This window comes from Vombatus ursinus, unplaced genomic scaffold, assembly GCF_900497805.2.
Source record: "Vombatus ursinus unplaced genomic scaffold, bare-nosed wombat genome assembly UNPS02014772.1, whole genome shotgun sequence".
In the NCBI taxonomy this organism is placed as follows: Eukaryota; Metazoa; Chordata; class Mammalia; order Diprotodontia; family Vombatidae; genus Vombatus; species Vombatus ursinus.
In genome coordinates, this window is record NW_020954550.1 from 13,426,761 (window position 1) to 13,453,332 (window position 26,572).

The 26,572-nt window shown below is 34.2% G+C and overlaps 1 protein-coding gene across 1 annotated transcript in view; it reads right to left on the minus strand.

The window, feature by feature from the left end:
* Nucleotides 1-26,572, minus strand: part of IPO11 (importin 11) — a 216,045-nt gene that overhangs the window by 64,625 nt on the left and 124,848 nt on the right. Inside the window, exons 25-27 of the mRNA XM_027863585.1 lie at nt 22,796-22,891; nt 17,595-17,708; nt 8,031-8,152 (exon numbers count right to left, since the gene is read on the minus strand). Of these exons, the coding sequence (XP_027719386.1) occupies nt 8,031-8,152; nt 17,595-17,708; nt 22,796-22,891 (332 nt within the window). The remainder of the gene's footprint in view (nt 1-8,030; nt 8,153-17,594; nt 17,709-22,795; nt 22,892-26,572) is intronic.

Genomic DNA, 26,572 nt, shown 5'->3' on the forward strand with positions numbered 1-26,572 from the left:
CCCAGAGTCACACAGCTAATAAGTGTCAAGTGTCTGAGGTCAGATTTTAATTTCTTTTTTCTTTTTAGCTTTTATTAAGTGACTATAGTGCCAAACATACCAAAAAGTATATTCTGGTAGTGGATAATCTTCCACAGAGCTGTGTGACTTGAGTTAACATAATCTGTCTATGCCAAATCTCTATCTATAAAATATGGGTAATATTTGTGGTCAAACTATTTCCCAAGAGATTTTTTTTTGTTTATTTGTTTTTTAAGAATGATACTGAGAAATTGCCATGACTTCCTTGGGGAGAATTAGTATCCTTAAAAGTCACATCAGGGGCAGCTAGGTGGCGCAATGGATAGAGCACCGGCCCTGAAGTCAAGAGGACCTGAGTTCAAATCTGGCCTCAGACCAAACACTTGACACATACTAGTTGTGTGACCTTGGGCAAGTCACTTAACCCCGACTGCCTCACTTCAAAAAAAAAAAGTCACATCAATAGGAACAAGAGCAAAAGTCTTTTCTGACAGCATAATTATATTCACTACCCAGATCTTTATCATGCTTACCAAAAATGCAGATATCAATACTAAAAATCAAAATAGCAGTGTATGAACATTTAAAAATCTGTAATGAGCAAACAATATTGCTGAATACCTGCTTTTTATTTGAGCATTAAGTCATTTTTGAGACAAAAATAATTAAGAATTCTTTTAAAAATAGGTCTGCCTCTCATTATAATATTTATTCTTTTATTAATCGTTAACCAATTAGAGTTGAGTGCCATCCTCAGAAATATCCACTCTTCCAAGGCGATATAAACTGTAAGCCCACTGCCATGAGTGGTCTTTGGTCCAAGAGAGATAGCCAAATGACCACCCCTTTTAATAATATTCTTGTATTATTAATAAAATGATTAATTACCCAGAAACCATGTCTCTCGAACTTTTTAAATGTTACACCCTGTATGCCTCAGTTCCTCATCTAAAATGAGCTGGAGAAGAAAATGACAAACCACTGCAGTATCTTTGCCAAGAAAACCCCAAATTGGGTCACAAAGAGTCAGACACAACTGGAACATGTGAACAATAACAACAACAGATAACATTCTCCCCAATTAGAATTCAGGTCCTTGAAAGCTGGAACTCTGTGAATACTAGATGTGGAGTCAAGAAAGATGGAGGGAAAATCTTGTTTCTGTTATTTATTGGTTTTCACAAGTTTCTTAATCTGTCTGAAACTCAGTTTCTTTATCTGCAAGTAGGGATAACATTTATGACACCTACGTAATCATATATGTCATTTTTGCATAGGAGAAGCTTGATAAATGCTAAGTGAATATACAGTGTATCAAACAGTTAAAATGTTATCCAATTACACTAAAAAATGTTTTGTGTTAGGAAAAGCACCAAATCTAACAAAGGCTGGCTATAATATATTGGGTTTTTTCACTGTGAGGATTCTCCAATCACCACTGTATAGAAATGACCACACTGTAGTCAAAGGCTGTATCAGGAGAACATAACCTCTAGAAGGAGGCATGCTAAACAGGATAGACTTTAAATACAAGCCAAAGAATGAACTGCAAGTCTGTTGTTGAATTTTGGTTAATTGCAATAATCCAAGCAATCTTCTGGACTTGATAGGTAAAAGGAAATAACCCCAAAGAAGCTCAGTGTCTTCTGCAAAGTGATGCTGCCATTAAGTGGCCCACTGGAACCAGAATGCTGGTCATCTGGTTCCTAGTCTTGGGCTACTTACACAGTTTACACTGAGGAGCAAAATGGACTTCTCACCCTAGAGGATCACTCTACCCTTAAGGTCCCATCCTCTGTTTGGTCAGTTTCTCACAAAACCTCCATTTTAAGGAAAATGCCCTGGCCAACTATGTTTGCTCCTTCATTCCTCTCCGGGCTGCACTCCAGACTCCCTGGACTTCTTCATGCTCCCATGTGTACAACTTCCTTTCCCCTTTCTTTAGCTTCCCTTTATTCTCCATTAAGATGTAAGCTCCATCATGGAAGTGGCTATCTTTCTTTTTGCTTGTATTTGTTTTCCTAGCACTTATCACAGGGACTGGCACATGTGGACTTGATTTGCTGAAGGTCCAACATAGCTACTAACAGCTCAAGTTTATATTGTGACTTCCTTACAGAAACAATGTAAAATAGATATCACAGATGTTATTATCCCCATTTCACAGATTAGAGAACTGAAAGTTGGCCTGCTTTAATGAAGTAAAGAAACAAAAACAAAAAACTTTGGTTAGAAAGCTGTGTTGATGTTTTAGAACTAAACTATGTAACATTTCCTATTCAGCAGGATTCTTCAAGTGTTCTTGAAGTTGCTTGAAATTTCTGTTTCAGAGCAATCAAAAGGTAGGAAACATGGAAAGTACTGTAGAGCTAGAAAATCTGCATTGGGAGAAAAGCATTTAAAAAGAGGTAGTACAGAGAAATGAAATCAGCTCCAGCATTCCCTTTCTTCTACCTGACATCTCTCTTCCAGAGTTATTCTGCCCTTCTTTCCTCACATCTCTCCTATTTCCCGAAACCTATCTTTTTACTGTCTTCTCTCAGCAATCCTTTTGGGTATAAGCCTTTTTAAAAATTGCTATCAAAAGCAAAACTATTATCATGACCACTTAAATCCTCTTGGAAAAGCATAATGGAAAGAAGTTGTGCTATTTGGGCAGGTGTAGAAATTTCTGGTCAAGAAAAATGTAAAAATGGAATAGTTCTATTAAATGGAAATAAGAACGATTTATTTTATTTATGGTTAAACAGAGGTTCAACAAATATACATTTAGTTGTATTTGAAAACACAAACATATGTATGTTCCTGTGTACCCACACATTAATTTTTGCTAGAGACAAATCTGAGAATTTATTGAATACCATAAATAACTAAGGAAAATTGTTCATGACACAGGGTCAGTTAGCCTTTATTATGCAGAAAATAAAAGGAATAAGAGACAATTTTCAAAACTGACAGCATCAGCAATGCACTTATGTCTACACTTAGAAGTACAGGTTAAAAATAATGAAAAACAACCCCAAAATGAAAATCCTCAGCTTATTCCTACTCAAAATATGTAGTCAACATTACTGGCTACACTCCAGTAATAAGAATAAGCATACTTCAAAGTTTGAGCCAGAATTTTGGAACAGGAAATGGCTATTAAATGGAAAACTGGTATAGTACATTAACCAGGAAAGCATGGGGGAAAATACCCTCACCTACTACATAGCTGTACTGCACAACATAAACAGGAAGCTGGGCTGAACAGCTACAGAAGCACCAGAACTACAAATACAGAACTACAAAGAAATATACATTTGCCAGAATTTTTAAACTTCAAAAATTTATTTTTTTAATTAAAAGCAGCTAAATTTACCAAAGTAAATAAATAACAAAGGGTTAGTTTTCAGAACAAGAACTTAAAAAGCATATAAATTGCCTTAATACATTTAATTATTTTTCTTCCCAGTGGCTTAACTGTAATTATTTTTAGCTCTTTTCTTATTTAATTATTTTTGCTCCGAAGGTAACTATCTTCTTTTACATACTCATTTACATTTATATCAAAAGTCCCTTCCAGGAGTTTATCCACAACTCTGATTTGGGCTCATTCAGCATTAAAGCTTCCCCTGATTTTTTGTTCCCTAGTAAAAACAATAAAACAAAACAAACCTCTTACCCAGCCTCACTGTCTCTCAACTACCAAAAGAAAATGGTACCTGGATAAGAAACAAAATGCAGCATGGCATGGTGGTTGAATTAGGAGGGTAGAATTAGATGGCCTCTGAAGTATTTTCCAGCTCCAGTTTCTCTGATCCCACTTCCTGCTTTAAATTTCATCATTTAGTAAATTTAGTAAAAATGTTTCTCCAATTAGAAAGATTAGAAAGCTGTACACTAAGTTCCCTCTTGTTATTCTGCAGGTTTTTCTGCAAATGTGTTCTATAGGTGATCTCCAACTATAAGTAGAAAATATAAAATGTCACAAACTTCACATGTCTAAAACAACCTATCCTTCCCCTTAAAGATACTGTTCCTTCCAATGTCCTTCTAACCATTCTTCTAGTCACCCAGGTTCAAAACTTAGGAGTCATCCTTAATTCTTTATTCTCATTCATGCCCCAAATTCATTGAAGTATCAAATCTTATCAACAACTTTTCTCATACCTCTCCTTTCTCAGTCACCCTAGTTCAAGCACTATTGCAATATCCCTCTAATTAGGTTGTCTGTATTTAATATCTCTTCTATCCAACTCATCCTCCACAAGAATTTTATTCTTAAACAGTAGGTGAAACCATGTCACTCAAGAACCTTTGGTGGCTCCCCATAGCCTTTCAAATAAAATATAAACTCCTTTATCTGGTATTTAAAGTACATTAGGATCTGATGGCAGCCAATCTTTCCAGGCTGATTACACATTACCCCCTCTCATATACTCATGTCCACTCTAGCCAATGTGACCTACTTTCTATTCTTACATACAATCAATCAACAAGTATTTATTAAGTTTCAGATACTGTGCTAAGTACTGAGAACAAAAAGGAAAATCAAACAGTCCTTGCCCTCAAGGAGGTCACATTCTATCAGGAGAGATAACATATGTAAAACAGATTGGCTATTGTCCTTCATTCTCAAAGAGGACAAAATGACATCACTATGTTGAATCAAGTTACAGTGTGTCCCACTGTAGCTGATCAGACCAATAAGAGCTAAGAATGCTTTACCACAGGTCGGGGACAAATAGTGTATGTGAACATTTGGGGTGGATTCTCTAAATTTGCGTATCTTGTGTTTCTTTTGAGCTACTTTGCTTTGCTCATAGAGCACAGAACCTTCTCTGATGAGGATATGCCACACTGGGCAGTCCTGTGCCAGTGTCTGCCATGTTACACAATCAATTCCAAAGTTCTTAAGAGAGACCTTGAGAGTGTCCTTGTATCACTGTTTCTGACCACCACGTGAGTGCTTGCCCTGTGTGAGTTCTCCATAAAATAGTCTTTTTGGAAAGCATATGTTCGGCATTAGAACAACAAACAGAACATACACCATAAAGAATGAGAAGATGGAAGGCAACCTTAGAGGGAATGACATTAACAAATGTGGAGACCAGGAAAAGGCTCCTGGAGATAACACTTGAGTATTAAAGTCAGAAAGTCTAAGAGTTAGAAGTTAGGAGGAAGAACGTTCAAGATGTGGGGAACAGCCAATGCAAAGGAGATGGAGTGTCTCTTATAAAGAATAACATGTAGGTCAGTATAGCTGGACTAGAGTGTGTGGAGAAAATTTAAAAAAAAAAGGAAAGGCAGAAAGTGGCCAGGCTACAAAAAGCATTAAATGTTAACAAAGGACTTTATATCTGATCCTGAAAGTAACAGAAAACTAATTGAGTTTATTAAGGAGAGGACTGATAAGGTCAGATCTACACTTTTAGAAAGTCACTTTGGCTGCTGAGTGGAGGATGGACTGGAGTGAGGAGGCACTTAAGACAGGAAAACGATTTAAAAGGTTCTTACCTCAGTCCTGGTAAGAAGTAGGGGGGACCTAAACATAGGAGGTTGTTGTGTGAGTAGACAGAAAGGCAAGCATACAATAGATCTTAAAAATAAAGAAGATACAAGATTTCCCTCTTCTGTGCCCTTGTACAAGATGCTCTTCCATGCTTAGAATGTTTTCCATCTTTCCATCTTGTGGAACCCAGAATATCGCCCTTAGAGGCTCTGCTCAAATACCACCTACTTCAAAAGAACTGTTCACTCAGTTGGTAGTATCATGTCCCTCAACCACTGCAATATTTATTATATGTAACATCTGCACACTATATAAAACAGAGTGATGTGTGTATGTGTGTATATATGTATGTGTGTGTGTATAATATTTATGAATGAACATGTTAAACTGACCCAGTAGACTATAACTTCCATGAAAATAGAAACCGCCACACTACTGTGCTTGTATCACCTGTGCTTAACGTAGTGGCTGATACATAGTAAGTGATAGTGATTGATATATGGTAGGTGCTTAATTCTTTTCAATGAATGAACTGAATTACTTATGCTGCATCTATTAACATCTTTAGATATATACTCCCCTGGAAAGAGATTATCTAAAGTGCTATTTCAGTAATAATGATAAATTTCTTTATACTTCCCTTGTGTGTTTATGTAGTGATAGGAAAGTCTGAAATACATTTTCCTGTAATCATCATTATGTTTAAAAAAATGTGGGGTGGGGAGAGACACAAAAGCCTTATGCATATTTCCATAAGAAATCAGATTGAATAGGTGAACAAATGTGATAGCATGGGATAATGGAATGGAAGGATGCTCTAGGGAAGTGATGAGAGATACAACAAAAACTGGAAATTGGGCAAATCACTAAGAATACAAGTTCATCACATGGTGGCTATCCTATACATGCACGTGTATTCTTTTCAACTAAATTCATGGATCCCTATCTATATTTTTATTGTGGTAAAAAGTTACCAAGCAAAGTCAGACATATTTATGGTCTATTTAAAAAATAATCTATATAAATTAAGTTTTATTTCAATTGTTAGAGATACTGATGGGCTAACAGATCTCTGATCTAAACTAAATAGAAGGCTGGGTTTCTAGTTAATAGTAATCCAGCTCTTGTACTGGCACTGCATTCAATTTTGCCATCCATAGGTAGCTGTAGAGATTATATTGTTATATTCAAAGTCAAGTACCCCAACAAAATAAATATTGACATTTATAAGAGTCTTAATAATCTCCAAGTCATTTCCCCACAAGAGTACAAGATGAACTTTATTTACAGAAAATATAAATATGTATATGAATGCTACAGTTCTGATAATTCATTTGTAAAAGAAATAAAAAGGACAGTAATTTTCATATTGAGTGTTTTGATCTCGAATATGTGAACCTGTAATTAGGAAATTAACATTCTGTAAACAGAAGCACTTCTTGTTCATTTTTAACACAATCAAGAACTGTTTCCATTTATAAAACAAATATCAGAATATAAAAAGACTGAAAGTAATAGGTTTTTCTCACTGCATTAAATTAAGAAAGCTTTTGCAAAGTACCATATAGCAGAAAGACCAAATCTGTCATAACATGATTCTTCTTATTCCATTTCTATAATATAAAATTAACACTCTAAGCAGTAAGAAAATTGTCACACTTCAAAAAATCAAAAAACAGAATTGAAAAAAAAAGGCAAACAGATGCCATCCTCCTGGTCAATATATTCTGTGGTTGTGAATGCTGAAATTTAAAATTTATCAAAGATGTTCAAAATAATCTAATAACCTAAACTGACGTACAAAAAAAGATACGTATTAACTGAAAGGGCTCAGGAATCAAAAAGGCAACTTCCAAGTTTCTCTAAAGATAATTCTAAATGCCTGAGTTCAAATCCGGCCTCAGACACTAACACTTACTAGCTGTGTGACCCTGGGCAAGTCACTTAACACCAACTGCCTCACCAAAAAGGAAGAAAAAGAGAGAGAGAAAATCCTAAATGCCAAGATAAATACAAATAAGGTATTAGCACTTTTACCTTACCTAATAGGAAATAAGACATTTAAAATTTTTACTATGAGTATGAAGAATTAAATGTTAAAAGCATAAATATACTGAGATAACCTACAATGAAGTCTGATATAATGATGAACAATCTGAGAATACAGGAATAAAAACAAAATTTATCAACATTACCAAAAGAACAATTTTTCAGAAATATCCACATATTTTTCAACTGAAATTCTGTTGTGTAATGACAAAATTTGTTCCAAATAGATAGCTCCAATAAGCAAAAGTTTTGACTCTAGGAATAATAACGTGTTGGCATGTACTAACTAGGATTTTTAAAAAAAATTATCTGGTTGATAGAATATACATACCTATGCTCACATATAAAAAAATCTGGCATCCCCATAATATAGGACACACCAACAAAGAAACCAATATATTAAGATATAGTGATACATTCTTAAGTAGTAAAAATTTTCTTTCATGAAAGAATTTTAACCACTCACCCATTATCAGATGGCAGAAGTGAAAGTAATGCCAAAGCAGAAAGTTTTCTTCTTTCTGGTTGGGTAATGCTGTCCATGCGATCAACCCACATTTCAATCATATTACCCAGAAGCTGGTCCATCTGCAAAAAGAAAAAGAAAAGAAAGAAAAGAAACTCAAGATATTTCAATTTAAATGAGACTAGATATTTTTAATGTCTAAAATCAATCAACTAACATCTATTAAGTACCTCTTAAGTGTCAGGAACTGTGCTATATGCTGAGCATACAAATAAACAGAATGAAACAATTCCTAGATACAAAAAGCTTATATTCCAACAGTGGAGAGAATAAGCACATATACAAGTACATGAAAAACATTAAAAAAAAACCAATACAAATAATATAATACAGTAAAAATAAAGGTCATTTGGGGTGTAGGATACTGGAAGTTGGGATAATAAGGAGAGGTTTCATGGAAAACATGGGGCTAGAGCTTTGTGACAGAAATAAAATAAGGTGGTGGTGAGGACAGTATACTCTAGACATGGGAGATGAAGCAATATATACAAAGGGAGAGAGGGAGAACAGGAGAAAGGGAGAGGAGAAAGGGAGAGGGAGATATATATTAGGTATGAAGAGAAGGCCAGTATGACTGAATCACAGAGTACAGGAAGAAGAGTAATACCTAATGAGGCTAACAAGACAGGTTGGAGGCAAGTTGTGAAAGCCTTTAAAAGCTAACAGATGAGTTTATATTTTATCCTAGAAGCAATTAGGGCGACATTGGCAATTGGCTGGGTAGGGGAACTGACATGGTCAGATCTACATATAAGGAAAATAACTTTGGTATCAGTAAGGACGCATAGGAATGGGCATAAACTTGAGGCAGAGAGACCAATTAGGAAGCTATCGCAATAACCTAAGTGAAAGGCGATGAGGGCCTGAACTAGGGTGGCAGATGTTAAAGGATACTGTGGAGGTAGAAACAGCAAATGATTTTGTGAAGGTAAAAATGACAGTATTTGGCAAATGAATGGACTCATGAGATGAGAGACAATGAGGAATATAAGATAATGACAAGGTTACAAATCTGAGAGAACAGAAGAACGGTAATCCCTCTAAGATACTGGTCAATTTGGAGGAGGAATGGAGTGGGGCAGGCAGTAGGGGTGAAAACGACTCAAGGAAGATAATGATTTCTGTTCTGGACATATTGAGCTTGAGATGTCTTCAAGACATGTAGATTTAAATATCCAAAGGAAGTCAGTGAAGTTCCAGGAAAAGACAGGATACATTTACAGATACATCATACAAACGAGGAGCCTGAGAAGGGATGGTTGATCACACTGAACTATAAATAACATAACATGTAAAACTGGGGAGGGGAACAAAGAGGAATTAGTGTCTTTTTTGAGACAAAAATCTATTCTCCTAAAGCACTTACTGGTTTTTTTTTCTATTTTAAAACCTAGAGAAAGCCTTGTTAATATTGCAAAGTATTTATCAGTCCACAAACCATTAATGAATTGTGCATCTAACAAGATGTCCATAACTGCAAAAATAAATGACGTGTGAATTATTTACTATTCACTTAGAAAAAAAACCTGTTATTTTCCTATATTAAGCAACTATATGAAACACTGATTGAGCCAATTTTTTCCCTTAAGCCAGAAATAAATTTGAGCTTGCATAATGGGATGCTTTTAAATTATGATAAATTAAGATTGATCAAGAATAAAATGAGCAGAACCAGGAAAAAAACCTGACACAATAACAGCCACACTGTAAAGACTTTGAAAACTGTTAAGAGTCTGATCAATACAATGACCATCTATAATTCAAGAGATCTGATAATGACATATTCTAGCCACCTCCCGGCACAGAAATGATGGATGGTTTCAGGGTACAGAATGAGACTCATTATTTTTTTTAACAGGACCAATGAAGTAATTTGTTTTTCTTTTTTCCCCCAATGAAACGATAAGAAGGAGGAAGAACAGGTAAATTTCAGTTAATATTTTTTTAAAAAGTTAAATTTTAAAAAGCAGTCCAGCTCATTAATCACTCCTCTGTGACAAAGTGAACTTACTTAACCTCTCTGGACTCTCTTCTGTTAAATGAGGAATAAGGTGATCTCTACTGCCCTTTCTGATTCTAAAGCTATGATACAAAAAAAAAAATATTAAATAATTTGGAAGAAGGATAAAAGGAAATTAGAATCATTGCTCTAGTGCGAGGCAGGGGAAAAAAAAACTAAGAAACTGGAAACATTTCCGTGAGGGAGACTATGTGGGGCCTTGGTTCGAATCTGCTATCTGATGCCTACTACAAATGAGACTTTTGGTCACCCTTCTTAACCCAAGCCTTCAGTATTCTCATCTATAAAACAAGGGAACTGGGCTAGATAGCCTATGAGGCAATCTCAATATCTGAGATTAAAAAAAAAAAAACAAAACCAAAAACGACACACCCATCACCAATCACCCAAAACCCAAAATTCCCCTGATCATTTTACTCTCCTGAATAATGTATGAAGTACAATGAACTCTCTCATTTTTAACTTCCATTAAGAAATGCAAATGACCTCATAAAGTTAATCTCTTAAGATTAATCTCTTATCGATATTCCCACTGACCTTGGAAAATCAAGGAATTAGTCTATAAGGTGACAATCATTTCTTTTAAGCAAACTAGTTTATACAAACACACTATTAAGGAAATTATAAAAGTTTTAGAAAAAACAGAACAATTTGAAACTAAATATGGTAATTCATCAAAGGCAATAAATTTTGAAATGACTACATAGCTGTGAACAATATCACAAAAGTACAAAAAAAAAAAATGATTGCCACAGCTTTAACAACAACTTGCCCATGGTAAAGGCTTGTAAAATAAGGTTTGAGAGAATATAATGGAGCACCTTTCTCCCCTCCCAGGGGTTATCTACTAATATTCTACAGATGACTTGACACCAAAATACAAGTATGATTGACAGCACTGCCCCAAACAATACTATTTAAATAGTATAATTAATGCATTTGACACAAAGCCTACTGAAAAGAAGTTGAATCAATTGCCCAAGATGTAAACTGCATAATCAATGATGATCTGAACTATTTTTATTATGTTATTCTAAGAACCAATCAACATCAAGGGACAGATGTAATTATAACTAATTTTGTCACATAGTCTTACATAGCAGATATAATTAAATTTTAGGAAATACCTAAATATATTGTATCATTACAAATAATAAAAATTAGAAAAAGGAGATAAAAAAAGGAATGAGAAAGTAGGAGGCATTTTTTTTCAAAATGCAGTAAGCGTTTGTAATATTAAAGAAACACAGCAATCACTTTTATCTCTCTCCTAGGTCTAGTTTGGGCATAGTCTGAATACAATGGATGGTTTTTTGGGGGGGGTGAGGCAATAGGGGTTAACTGACTTGCCCAAGGTCACACAGCTAGTGTCAAGTGTCTGAGGTCGGATTTGAACTCAAATCCTCCTGACTGCAAGGCTGGAGCTCTATCCACTGCGCCACCAAGCTACCCCTTACAATGGATGTTTTAAACCTATGAAAAATTCACTTAAACAGGGTTGTCAACTTAAGGGATTATTATTTAGGTTACAGATTCCTTCACAACACCTCAATTCAGTGAATTAAAAATCCAGTGCTGTCATATGACCCCTACTTCTAAGAACAGCTAGTATTCAACATTCTTTACCATGTATTTCTTAATTAAATGTCAATAAAATCCAATAATCAGTATATTTATTATTTTCGACAAAACATCTTTATGAGGAATTGATCCAACACTCATGTTTTTTAAAAGGAATTAGGTTATGCATACAACAGACCAAAAAAATCTACTAAAATTCTCTGCAGTGTCCACTGGACTCTTGACTGCTTGATTAATGGGCTTTTTTATTCTTGTCAGGTCGGTGATACAAGTATTATTATGATGTCCATTTTAAAGATGAGCAAACTGAGGTCCAGAGAGATTCAATGACATGTCCAAGGTCATGCTACTAATAACTGATGCAGCCAAGATTTAAAGTCTGATATACTGAAACCAAGCCCAATGTTCTTTCCAATAACAAGGTCTTAAGCTGTGAAATGTTCAAAATAAATGTAAAAAATAGCTGTTACACAAATTGAGAAGCATTCAGGTAATTTAAAACTTATGAGAAAGAAAACACACTTTTCTTTTTACAAACAAGGACTATCACTTTTACAGAGGAAGCAGGAAGACAATAATGCAACTAACATTTCAACAACCGGACTTTGGGGCTTTTATTTATGTAGCACTGAAGCATATGACACATTATGGCATTACTTTAAAATAGTCAATAAGCATTTATTCAGCACCTACCATGTGCCAGGTATGGTGCTAATCATCAGAATACATACATCACTACATGAAAGCATACATATACATATATATATATATATATAAAAAAACATATAAATATATATGTTACCTTGCTTATTTTAGCATGAAACAAATATATATTCTGTCTCTCTAGTAAAATCGTAAGCTCCATCAGAACAGAAACTGCCTTAATTCTTTTTATGAATCCAACCCAAAGAAAGTCATACACTACAAAGTAAATACTAAGTGCATCCTTGTAAAATGACATTATTTATTTTTACCCAAGAGGCAGTTTGAAATACTATGCTTTTGTATCGTTTTTTATCAGTTACTTTTCAATGAAATATATTGTCCAAGATACTTTATGTATTCCCAAGTATGATTTTACCATATGCAGTGGTTACTTTCTTTGTTGCTATTAAAAACAGATCTGTGGATAGAGAACATTATGAAAAGCAAAATGGATAATTTTTTTTTTAAAGTGAGGCAATCGGGGTTAAGTGACTTGCCCAGAGTCACACACCTAGGAAGTATTATGTGTCTGAGGCTGGCTTTGAACTCAGGTCCTCCTGACTCCAAGGCCAGTGCTCTATCCACTACACCACCTAGCTGCCCCAAAATGGATAACTTTGGTTACATTACATTGAAAAGTTTTTTGCACAAACAAAGCCAATGCAACCAAGATTAGAAGGAAGGTAGAAAATTAGGAAAGAATTTTTACAAATCAGTTAAGGGCTTCATTTCCAAAATATATAGAGAATTAAGTCAAATTTATAAGAATACAAGTCATTCCCCAATTGATAAATGGTCAAAGGATATGAACAGGCAGTTCTCAGATCAAGAAATTAAAGCCATTTATAGTCATATGAAAAAATGCTCTAAGCTCTTTTTGTGGTGGCAAAGAACTGGAAATTGAGAGGATGCCCTTCAACTGGGGAATGGCTAAGCAAGTTGTGCTATATGAACGTGATGGAATACTATTGTGCTATAAGAAATGATGAACAGGCAGACTTCACAAAAACCTGGAAAGACTTGTATGATCTGATGCTGAGTGAAGTGAGCAGAACCAAGAGAACGTTGTACACAATAACAACCACATTGCATGATGATTAATATTGATAAACTTGACCCTTTCTGGCAATACAAGGATCTAAGACATCTCCAGAGGACTTGTGATGGAAAATGCTATCCACACCCAAAGAAAGAACTATGGAAGCCAAACTGCTATTTTTTTTCTCTTCTGTTGAGTTTTGTTTCCTCTTTCTGATGGTTCCTCCTATTGGTTTTAATTTTTACTTACAACATCACTAAAGTGAAAATATGTTTAATATGAATGTAAATGTATAGCCTATATCAGATTATGCGTCATCTTGGGGAGGGTGGTGGGGAAGAAAGGGGAAAAAAATTTTAAACTCAAAAGCATATGGAAGTGATTATTGATAAATCAAAATAAATTTAAAAAAAGAAGAAAAAAAGAAAAAAGAAAGAAAAAATGTTCTAAATCACTACTGATTAGAGAAATGCAAATCAAAACAACTCTGAGGTACCACATCACACCTATCAGATTGGCCAACATGACAAAACAGGAAAGTGATAAATGTTGGAGAAGATGTGGGAAAATTGGAACACTAACGTGTTGCTGGTGGAGTTGTGAAATGATCCAACCATTTTGGAGAGCAATTTGGAACTATGCCCAAAGGGCTATAAAAATGTGCATACCCTTTGACCCAGCAATACCACTTCTAGGGCTATATCACAAAGAGATCATACAAATGGGAAAAGGCCCGACATGTACAAAAATATTTATAGCAGTTCTTTCTGTGGTGGCAAAGAATTGGAAATTGAGGGGATACCCATCAATTGGGGAATGGTTGAACAAGTTGTGTTATATGAATGCAATGGAATACTATTGTGCTATAAGAAATGATGAGAAGGCATACTTCAGAAAAACCTGGGAAGAACTGTATGGTCTGATGCTGAGCAGAACCAGGAGAACTTTGTACACAGAAAAAACCACATTGTGCAATGACTAATATTGATAGACTTAATCCTCCTCAACAATACAAGGATCTAAGACCAAAGGCCTTATGATGGAAAATGCTTTTCACATCCAAAGAAAGAACTATGGAGTTTGAATGCAGATAGAAGCATACTATTTGCTATTTTTTTCTCTTCTGTTGTGTTTTGTTTTCTCTTTCTGATGATTCCTCCTATTGGTTCTAATTCTTACCTACAATATCACTAATGTGAAAATATGTCTAATAGGAATGTATATGTATAGCCTATATCAGATTGCGTGCCATCTTGGGCAGGGAAGTGGGAAGGGAGGGGGAGAAAAATTTGAAACTCAAAAGCTTATGGAAGTGATTGTTAATAATTCAAAATAAATTAATTAAAATTTTTTAAAAAAACAGATCTGTGATATTTTTATATTTATTTTGGACATTTACTGGCTAGAAAACTTATTTGGAAAGTACACTGATTTTTACTTCTCTCATGAGAGTCAATGGGAAAACTGAAATCTCCTTTAAAGAAAATTGACCTGAATCAAATGTATTACACTAAGGAAGAGCTTGCTGGAATGCTGGTGTCCTACACATAGTCTTATCCTCAATATTTTGAAATTTATTAAATGCTTGAGAATAATCAAAATATAACCTTAGTGCTAAGTCAAATCAATGGTTTGATATTTTACTAAAAGTAATTATGCATTATTTTACAATCAAGATATTTCTTTGCTATTTTTAAAAATGCTTAAGAAAAACTGGTTGCTATTTATATTTTTAAGGTTAGTTTCCACATCTGTAAAATGAGAACAGTAACAGCACACCTATCTCACAGATTTGTTGTGAACATCAAATGAGATAATACATATGAAACACCTTACAAACCTTAAAGCACTATGTAAATACTAGTTATCATCATCATTGTTATTGTTATTAGGTACAGCTAGGTGGCAAAGTGCTGGGCCTGAAATGAGGAAGACTCCTCTTTAAATCCATGGGGCAGCTAGGTGGTGCAGTAGACAAAGCACTGGCTCTGGAGTCAGAAGGACTCAGATATATAAAATTAGCTGCGTGACTCTAGGTAAGTCACTTAACTCCAATCGCCTTACCAAAAAAAAAGGAAGTTCAAATCCAGCCTCAGACACTTACTAGCTGTGTGACCCTGGGCAAGTCACTTAACCCAGTTTGCCTTGGTTTCCTCATCTGTCAAATGAGCTAGAGAAGGAAATGGCAAACTATTTCAGTATTTCTGCCAAGAAAACCCCAAGTGGAGTCACAAAGAGTTAGACACAACTGAATGGCAACCATTATTATTATCACACAATTATCAATTAATTAATAAAAGCACAACATGCCTCTGGTTGGTGAGGGAAATCACCAGATCAGGTTGTCCACAATGCAGAAGACAAGACCCCACAGAGCTGATTTTTATGACATAGTACAGCTATGTGGGATAAGATACTAGTGCATACCTTTGGCCCAAGAAAATAATAATAAAACTAACATTTACCTACATAAATGTTAAACACTTTAAAGTATAAAATGCTTTAGAGTTTGCAAAACACTTCACATGTATTCTCTCATTTTATCCTCCTACCATTCCTATAGAGTAAGTGCTATTATCCCTATTTTATAGATGATGAAATTGAGGCTGAATGACCTGCTCAAGATAGTGACCTGGGATGGGGAACCTGTGGTCTCGAGGTCACATGTGGCATACATATTATATACATATAATAAATACATTTACTGAATTTGGATTTTGAAGTTTGGATTCAGTCAAAGAGCTGTACTTCAGGACCTAGAGGGTGGCATGTGGCCTCGAGGTCATAGGTTCTCCACCCCTGACAGAGATATCTAACTCCAAATTCAGCACATCAAAAGCTATGCTATCTTCCTGATGTTCATGTATTAGTAACTGGAAGGGATTTCTCCCAATGACTTTAAAGGTTAACAGATGGCGTTAACGCCCTATGTATATTATATATGTACAATAGATGACATCCAGTGAGAAGGTGAGAAGGGGCAGGGTGGTGGGAAGGTAGTGGGGGAGTGAAGCAAGAATCTTCTCCACAGCTCACTGTCTGCTATTTTTCAATATGTAACATCTTATCACTGGCCCTGCAGCTGTTCCATCCTTCATTTCCCCCTCAATGTCTTTTTCATTGGAGATTAATAAACATATTATTTTTCAAAGGAAAAATAGAACTGTATATTTGCATAAATATATATATACATGTTCATATGCATAGAGGGGATTACAAAGCAGACAGTGTGTAAAAAGAATAAAAAGCAAAGACATTTGAGAATTTTGTACTTTCACCTCTTATTGAATTCAGAATCTCAAGAAAATAATATTAAACAAGCATACTATATACTTCAATGTAACTAAAAATTATGTATACTAAATCTTTAATGGCAAAGCTACCTATAATTATGCTATTTATTTAAAGACATCATATAATGTGACCATAGTTTAAGAATTCATTAAATTTGTATACTATATTACATTTTAATTAATGCATTTTTTTTATCAAGAACTTTTATCATTGCTAATAATAAATGTTGAGTTGAATTGAAAAATAAGAAACAAAAGGAGGAACTGGGACAATCTAGGAGGACTTCCTAAGTCCTTTAATGATTCAGGTTTTATTTATGACAGAAAAAAAAAAAACGCAAATAAGATATAAAGGTGAGTGATACACAAAAATGTGAACACATGCCTCTATCATATCAAATTCATAAACCATATCTATCACATCAAATCTTCCTATCAAATGGACAAAATCAAAATAACTACCAAGCAGAGAATAACATAGGGTCACAGATTTATAGCTGGAAGACACAGACTTTACAGGCCAAGTTCAAACCCAATATTTTACAAATGAGGGAACTGAGACACACACGTTAAATGACTTGCCCAAATTCATACAGGTATGAGGAGAGATGTGAACATAAGTCTTCCTGACTTCTGGTGCACATAAATGAGCGCTGGGGTCCTATGGCTAAGATTCAATTCCCTATCAGCAGTCGACACAAGAATTCTATTTACCTCCAAAGGTTTATATATTGTTTTCTTACTTACCAACAACCTTGTTTTGTTTATTAGAATTTAAGAGTGAGAAGTTTTAAAACTGCAAAAGAACCTTATGAAATCTGGTTTCCATTTAACATTCAAATTAAAATAAAAGCATCGATTCTTACCTCCTGGTTATATTTATGTGCCATCTGATTTAGAAGCGAAGAAAAGAAACTAGTATTTTGCAACAGAACTCGGCCCATGATTCCAAGATAAGCAGACATCACTACAGGATACCTCTGGGCAATTAAAAGAAAGCATTAATGAATACTGATTTAAAGGGTTCAAATATAAATTTTTTTGAGATCTAAAGAATCCATAAGGACTCAGAATTGCCCAGTATTTTAAAACTTGCATTTATATTTCTACTTTTCAGAGTATCAACAGAAAATACATCCTTTGTGATTTATTACTTAAGATTATAACAAAGTATCAGTGTTTCAGAAAGATAACTAATCTTGGAAGTGTGGTGGCTCCAAGACATTACAAACTCCAAAAACTGAGTAGGACTTCTTTCAATATTCTCTATTTCAGGATAATATGACTTTGTAGAGAGGTTTTAGCTCTTGTCCACATATGAAGGTTTCACTGTAGGCTCATCAGTCATAAAGCCCTAGTCTTCAAATACACCCCGTATACTTTGATGGATCTGTGATTCTTATCAGCATGGGTATTTGTCACAGCAAAACATAACCTTCTCTGCTTTCTATTCTTGTTCAAAACTTATGCTTATTTTCTCATAAATCTTCTCTAAAGGATTGACTCACTTGGCTGGTAGATTTCCTTTTTTTTTTTTTTTTTTAAGTTTAGCATCTGGATGCTGTTACTCCTGTTGCTCATGCGCTGTGATCACATCCTTGCTACATGATCAGCCTACTATGTCTTTCAGGTAATTTCTTGAATGCATCTTTGGTTAACATACTGCAACTTCCATACAGCTATCATTGTTCTCTGAGTCATTTGTAACTTTAATTCCCCTATTTCTATCCTTCTAGCATCACCAGGAAAATAACAGATATAAAGACATGGGATTTAGTGGCCATGAAGATTCTGAAATCATGAAAAGCACTAAGCAATTTCTAATACACTCCAAGGTTATCTCATCTTACAATCTAATTATGGGCCAGCTCACTGTCTATCTGAAGGGTCTGTTCAAGAGTTAGTCACTGGCAGACTAATGGTGCTAGTCTAGCTGCTGTCATAGATTAGACAAAGATTCGTTTTTCATTTAATTACTTTGTTTTCCTAGAGTAAATGGAGAAACAATCTCTTTCACATTACAAAAGATTTCACTGCAAAGACATGGCAGTTGTTTCCAAAGCTCAGTGTGAAAGTATGATGTTATCAGTACAAGAATTTGATAAACATTGCCATTAACCCAGAATCCTTTATCTGGACTTTAGACAGACCACCCTCACCATAGAGATACTACCTTTGGTATACATATACAGGGTGGCTCACTGAACAAAGTTATCTCTGTAGTGGCATCTGTCACAGAGTTCAGTAAGACTTTGATGTACACATGGGAAACATCTTATCCAATTACATAAAGCCTTCAAAGTTGTACTTGATTAAGCAGAGTTCAAAAGCTTTCTTAAAATCCAAAACCATCACAAAAAGACATTTATAAAACCTTTCAAACATTTGTTCTACTACAAAAAATTGTCTATGAAATACTGCCCGTTTCTTTTGTTTGTTTATAATTGACAATACCTTTGATACAGAGAGACAAACAGGCATTGAAACAGCTGCTTATCTTCTCAATTGTCATTTTACAAGAACCATCTTGGGATTTTTTGGAATTTCTCACTTTGAGATATTTTGAGAATCAATCATTTGGTCACATGACAACATTTTATCCAACCAAACTTGACATTAAGTGCCATTAACACTTTTTAACATAGCACACTACCAAGGACTGAGATGTAGATTCTTAATGCAGTGGACTCACTGTTGTTGCTGACAAAAACAGGGCATTGGAAAAATGCCAGAACGTCCATTCCACTTTGCCTGTTTCCTGCCCTCCTTCTAGGAGGGCAAGAATAATACATACACAAATAAATCTTGTATAATCAGGTTTTGCTTGATCTCACTCCAAAATTATTTTCTCTCAAATTTCTTTTTTGTTTTGTCAAACATCTATTATTTTTTGCTACAATATACTGCAGATGCGATTGTACTCTACAAGACTTTTCCCTCAGCTACCCCTTTCTCCTTGATTAACAAGAATATTAAGTTTTGCCAACTAATTTGGTAAATTTGGTAAATACTACAAGTATTATGCCCATTTTACAGTTAAGGAAACAGATTCAGGTTAAGTGCCTTGCTAGTGGGTATCAGAACAAAGTTTCAGACTAGGACTGCTTCTTATTCCAAGTCCAGTACTTTTCCACTATCCCACACTATTTTAACCAGGTAAGGATATGTCAGATTGGATAAAAGCAGAAGATTTGTAACTAATTATTAACCAGTTGCTTTCTACTTGTTAAGATACATTCAATATTACCCTTTGTGAAGTTGTTAGCTGCCTGCCAAAGTCATTATCTTTTGATTCACTTTTGAATAAAGTATTCAAAATAAATAGCATGGTATATCTAAATAAGCCTATAAAGCCTTTTGACTCTTTCATTTTTTTTTATTCTAAACCACATTTTTCAAAAAAGTTTTCAACATCTTCTCGTGTGTATTTTTAAAATGATGTCATAAACTATTAAAACATAGTTTGGAGGATACTGTCAAGTTCTTCATAGAAATTCTCCACTTAATTCACAATAAATGTTGGTGCATATACTGAAATTACATTTATGATGGTCTTATAAGCTCATCATAAACATGACTAAGCACCCAATGAAATAACATTTCTTGATTCCTTTGGCTATATTAGAAAAATCAGCTTGCCAACTTCTTTATTAGCCTCTCTAAGGAAAGCCTGCATGTGTACAAGTCTTCCTTTTGAACTGAAACTTCTATTCATCTTGAGATTTCACATATAGCAAACATATCAATATGCAGGTGATTAAGTTATGTGCCACCTCATTAGTCACTAGACAAATACCACACAATGGGAGTATCAACAATTAAATTAATGTTTTCTCAGTGATTATGAGCAGCCTTAATACATTTCAACTGCTCCACAAACATTATTTTGTCTTTGTCTTATGAACAGATTACTGTGGTAGAGAGGCAAAATAGACTAGAGTTGGCCTCAAAGCCAGGAAGACTGGATTCAAGTCCTGCCTTTGAAATATACAGGATGTATGACCCTGGGCAAGTCACTCAATCTCTTAATGCTCTAGGCAACTCTTTAAGACTTCTTACAGTTGAAGAGAAGGTGGCAATCTGCACTGGTAGAGAAAGTTTCCTATACCAATGAAATCACTGGCCCAACACCTATGCCTATCGTTATCTGTTGCACAAGTTACAATGGTAAAAACTTTCATTACCTATTATCTAAATTTCCAAAGATGGATTGTTTACAGTTAGTTAGGTTGCTACGGACAACAAACATGAGCTGTTGATAAGTCTTCTACTAGAAGACTGACACAATCTGATGCAGAATGAAGTAAGGAGTACTAGGAAAATAATATACCTAATGAATACAATCATGTAAATGAAAACAACACTAAAAAGGCTGCTGAGCTCTCATTACTTGAAACAAGCCTTGATCTTGAAGAGAAGATAACTATACTTCCATCTTCCGGGGAAGGCAAGGAAGTGGAGAACACACAACTACAAGGTGGGGAACGTGGTATAAACTTTTGCTAATGGTCAGATTTGCTTTATTGTTTTCTTTTATTATGAGAGAGAATCCAGCGATGGGTGCTGGGAAAGTATAACAAAATGATAGGTATTTTTTTTTAAAAAAAGGATTAATAAAACTTTATTAAAATTTTAAAAAAAGAGAGAGTTCCTAAGTCTTTAGATGCAGATTTTTAATATTCTTCTATATTACTACAAGAAAACTCATTCATAGGAATACAGGAACATTGATTTAGAGATGGAAGAAAGGTTCAGGGACCATTGAGATGAAGACCCTTATTTGATAGATGAAGAAACTGAGGCATGAAATTACATGAGTTGCCCAGAGGCAAAGAGCTAACAAGTGTCTGAGGCAGGATGTGAATCCAAGTTTTTCTGACTCCAAGTCCAGGACTCTGTATCATTAGATATAGATAAATACATATATTTATATAGAGTTATAGCTATATAGATATAGATTATAGATACCAATAAAATTTAACTATATACCATGTGCTCTATTAATGCAACAATTCTTAGAATGTGAACAGTAAAAGCCTAATTTAATGTGCATGCTTTGTAAAGAGTAGGGAATATTTAATTTCTATTTGTATTATTTATAATATGGCTATAGTATTTTAAAGACCATGAACAGTTTCTACTGATTGACTGGAGTGCTGGGGAAATAAAATAAAGCATCTGTTCCCATTTGTCAGTACTGCAGGGTATGTACAATACTGGGTCTTTTCCCTTACCTTTCATGCTATCAAAATTTATCACAAAGGGAGGATTCTTTACATCATTATGAAAGCAGGGCAATGATGTAGAAATTTGCATGCAGATGGGGTTCCATGAAGAATTAAATGGGAACTACTACTTGATAAACAGTCTTTCTATAAGGTTATCAGGCACTAGTAAAAAAGGAAACATGTCTTATCCTAGTATTTTTTGAAGAGTAGGGGTCTATGATGGCAATAACAGTTTAGGGAATGGCCTAAGGCAAGAGCTGCTGATAGAAGTGGACCCACACTTTGCTAATTAAGCACTTATCTGAGAGCACGACTCTCAGGATATCTTCCCCTTCTCTCTCCATTAAAAAAATAAACAAAAAAACAAAACAAAACAAAGCACCAACCTGGGCAGAAGTACAGTACCCTTTCATTAGTTCCCAAGCTAATCCAGCAACGTCTGCGTTAAAAAGTTAGCAAACATTTTTGTATAACTTAAAACTGAATAAAGAGGGGAAATATTGGTGATGAGACTGTCTAGGACACAAATGTCAAACATGTGGCCCTCAACACTCCAGAGCATGGCCTGAACCTGATAAAATGTAACTGGGAAATAGCTAACAAAATAAAAATATAATAAGACATAGACAATATTAATATGTAGTTTTCTAAGTCAACATGAGGCCCCCAAGGATGCTTAGGTCAAACTGAATGGCCCCCATTTCTATTTGAGTTTGACACCTCTGATCTAGGCAACTACATTTCTCCTTATCTCATTGACCCTTCTCTCTGCCTCAAAAAAACCTCTCTTTTTAAAGATAGAACCGAGAATCTAAAACTAATCATAAAGAAAGTCTTACCTCTCCATCTATAATTCCCCTGAACACACCCGGTAAAATTGGCTGAAACATCTGAGGGCCTAATGTTGGATTCACTTTAAGAACATTTTCCACTACCTGAAAATTAAGAATGTAGATTGAAGACTCAATGAAAAAAATGTCTCATTTAAAAGATTAGCACATCAAATAATATTCAAGACATAAGTAGCATTTCTATTGCATTATTTTAAATGTACAATACAAGTACAATAAAATTTATCACAAAGCTATGTGAATAAAAGTTTATATAATCCCAGTATTTATACTAGATCTATCATTTAAAATAACCAGAAATATAACATAGTACTATTAACAATAATTAAAATCTCAAGCTGTCTAATAAGCAACTATATATAACAGAAAATGTAAAAAGAGCATTCCAGACATTTCAAACCATTAACTAGATTATGACCACCTAAATGAAATACCAGCACTTTAAACTCCACATGCTTTTGAACCAATATCCTCTTCTGTAATTTAGAATTCTGTTCATCTATAGCTAGAAATATAGTAATGTTAACATCACTTTTTGAAAATGGAGGGGCCAAAGTTGGGAAGACTAGACTAATATTTTTTTTCTTTTATATTTGTCTTGTATTATCAGAAATATCATACGATATTAATTATATCACTTGCCACAGGACTATAATAATTTATATATCTTTATTCTACGACATGATGCAACCAACATTTTCAAAGACTGAAGATGCATATATGCTATACAAAGGTCATACACAAGTTCTGATTCTCCATAAACTGATTAGAGGGCTATGCACTTTTATGGCCACACTCAAAACAGACACTCAAATATAATCTTTGAATAGAAGCATAATGCAACTTTAAAATGGCATAAGCATCTATCTAGTTGAACTGTATTTACTCTGACCAACAGGAAAAATATCTAATAAAGACATTTCAAGTAAAAGTAATTGCTGACTTCAATTTCTTCAATATTTCACTTCAATACAGGTAGGACCCAATTAGAGTGATTAATTAATTCTATCAAGTGGTTGCATGTATTTAAATTCATACTAACAAGTTACAATAAAATATGGTAACCGATTGCAGCCCAATGGAAATACAGTTTAAATGAACAAATTTATAGAATGATAAAAAATTGTTAACTGGTACTAATCCTTTTTTTTTGCATTGCATAACATTAAAATGATTGGTCATCATAATATGCTTGTTGTCTTCTAACTGGTCAAAATAGATATGCCTCCAGTTAATGGAAGACTGTGATTTGTGGGGTAGCCCATAACTCAATCGAAAAGAGTACTTCAAAAGCACTGAACCAGCTTCCCCCTGTACACTGGAAGATTATGGATAAGAAGGAGTAGAACTAGATCAATAAAATCTCTTTCAACTCTTAAGATTCTATGAAAATCACATATAAAAATCCAAATTTGTGAAATGACAAATTTGGCACAGGTTATTCATTTTAAAAAGGGATCAGTTGCTATTGGGTCAGCATGAATATCAAATTTCATTAGTGAATTAAAAATATAAAATACTGAGTCTAAAATTTAAAATATTCAGGTTATATGAAAGTTTTGAAGAACAAACCTACAACAAAAAGCAAAATACATTACACAGACTCATAAATACACGCAAAAATTATAATATTCAAACTGAGGTGAAGAAAAAAAAGGACAGACTAAGGTATCACCCATATATGATTGTTAGAGAACATGAGTTATTTTTTTTTAATTCTGAAAGATGGAATAGCAAAGTATATTACATATTGAAAATAATTTTTCTTGGTCTTTTAAAAACTAGTTTTATAGGTGATCAATCATCCAAATCTTACTAGTTTTTGTTAGTGCATGTTTATTTACTAGGAAGAACTATAAGAAAAAATGCATTTTAAATGCTATAGATAATTATCACAGCAAACCTAGCTAGAGTTTACTTTAATAGAAACATTAAATATATTATCAGGGAATCAAAAGGGAAAAGGGGGGGAGGGATTATCAAGAAACATCAAATAAGAACCAGACCTAGAGATAAGATTCATTCAATAATACATCAGTTTTCCAAATGAATAAAAGCATTTCATTTTATCTTAAGCATGAGTATATTTTCCTAATTAACAAAGCTCCTTTCATACTTAATTCAATCCAATCAACACACACTTATTTTAGCCCTATTATATGTCAGTCAGTAGTTGTACAAAGTGCACCCTAAGGATACAAAGACAAGAAACAACAGTCCCTACTCTCAAGGAAGGATGAAGTATAAAAGTTACACAAATAACTTTAATATATATTCACAATTACCTTCAGATACCTTCATAAAGCTTTTACAACTTTATTAAACAGAAATGAAAATACAAAAATTCTGAGCATATCAATAGTCTGCTATTTTATGATTTCTAACATATACGTTTCAGTTTCTATTTTACATAGCAGAAATATTTAGGATGAGGGCAGAGGCTGAATGACCTCATTATTCTCAGGAACTCCCAGAGCAAAAACTAACATTTACTCAACAATGAGGTATTCATTTAAAATAGGATAGTTTTTTTTTTTTAATGAGACCAGCTTACATGAAATCAAAAGCTAATGCCATACCCTATATTTATTTCTTCAAAGAAATTCTAAGAAGAGTCTTTTCCTTCCCGCAAGGTTATCTTATACCTTCCTTCAAGTATTTGTGCAAAAAGATCAAGATTTGGGCAAAAGAACCTTCTATTTCCTTTTTTGTTTTTTAAAAAAAAAATTCCAATCACATTATGATCTTGGTATTTAAATTCCTTTTATTAAGGAATAAAGTTAAAAAAAAACACTTTTGAAGCACAAGTGTTTTAAGGCCTGATTAAAATAAAGGAGATTGCTCTAGAATGAAAACTCTTGATGTACATATGTAAATATATTTTTTAAATCATGCACTGATAGTATGACTGTAAAACATTTTACTTATAATAATATTCATGCTATATCACATAACACTAATGTATATTGAGTGTAATGTATGAATGGATTCCCCATCAAAATCTAAGCTCCTTTCAAGTACAGATTGTTTCATTCCTTTTATCTGTCTCCTCAGCATCTAAAGTACAGTTAACACTTACAGATACATGACTGACTGAGTGAAAAAGTTGGAATGCTGATAATCAGAAACATTTGTACCACACAGAAATAAATATTGGTCAATACATCGTCAAGCATTTTATTTAAGGGCATACTCTGTCTCAGGCAGTGTATGAGACGCTGAGGATACAAAGTTAAAAAATAAAATAGTCCTTGTTCTCAGAAGCTTACACTCTAAATAACATAAGAACCTTTAAGCAGATACAAAATTTACACAAAGTAAATATAAAAGCAAAATAGATACAAAAATGGTCAGTGAGTCCTCCCATAAATCTTCCAAAGAGGGGGAGGGGGATACTCAGTAAGTCAGGAGACTTTCTTTCACTCCCTTGACAAGCATGGATATCAATGGAACAAAGGGGAGCAGGGGGAGGGAAAGGGAACAAATATTTATATAGTATCTACTATGTACCATGCACATACTAAGCACTTTTACAAATATTAACTCATTTTGATCCTTACAATAACCCTGCAAGGTAGGTGCTATTATTATCACCACCACCCTTTTTACAGTTGAGGAAACCGAGGCAAACAAAGGTTAATGGATATCACAGAGCTAGTATGTGTGGCTGGATTTGAACTCAGGTCTTCCTGACTCTAGGCCCAAAGCTGTATCCATTACACAACTAGCCACCTCTATAGATGGCATGGATACCAGCAAAATGTC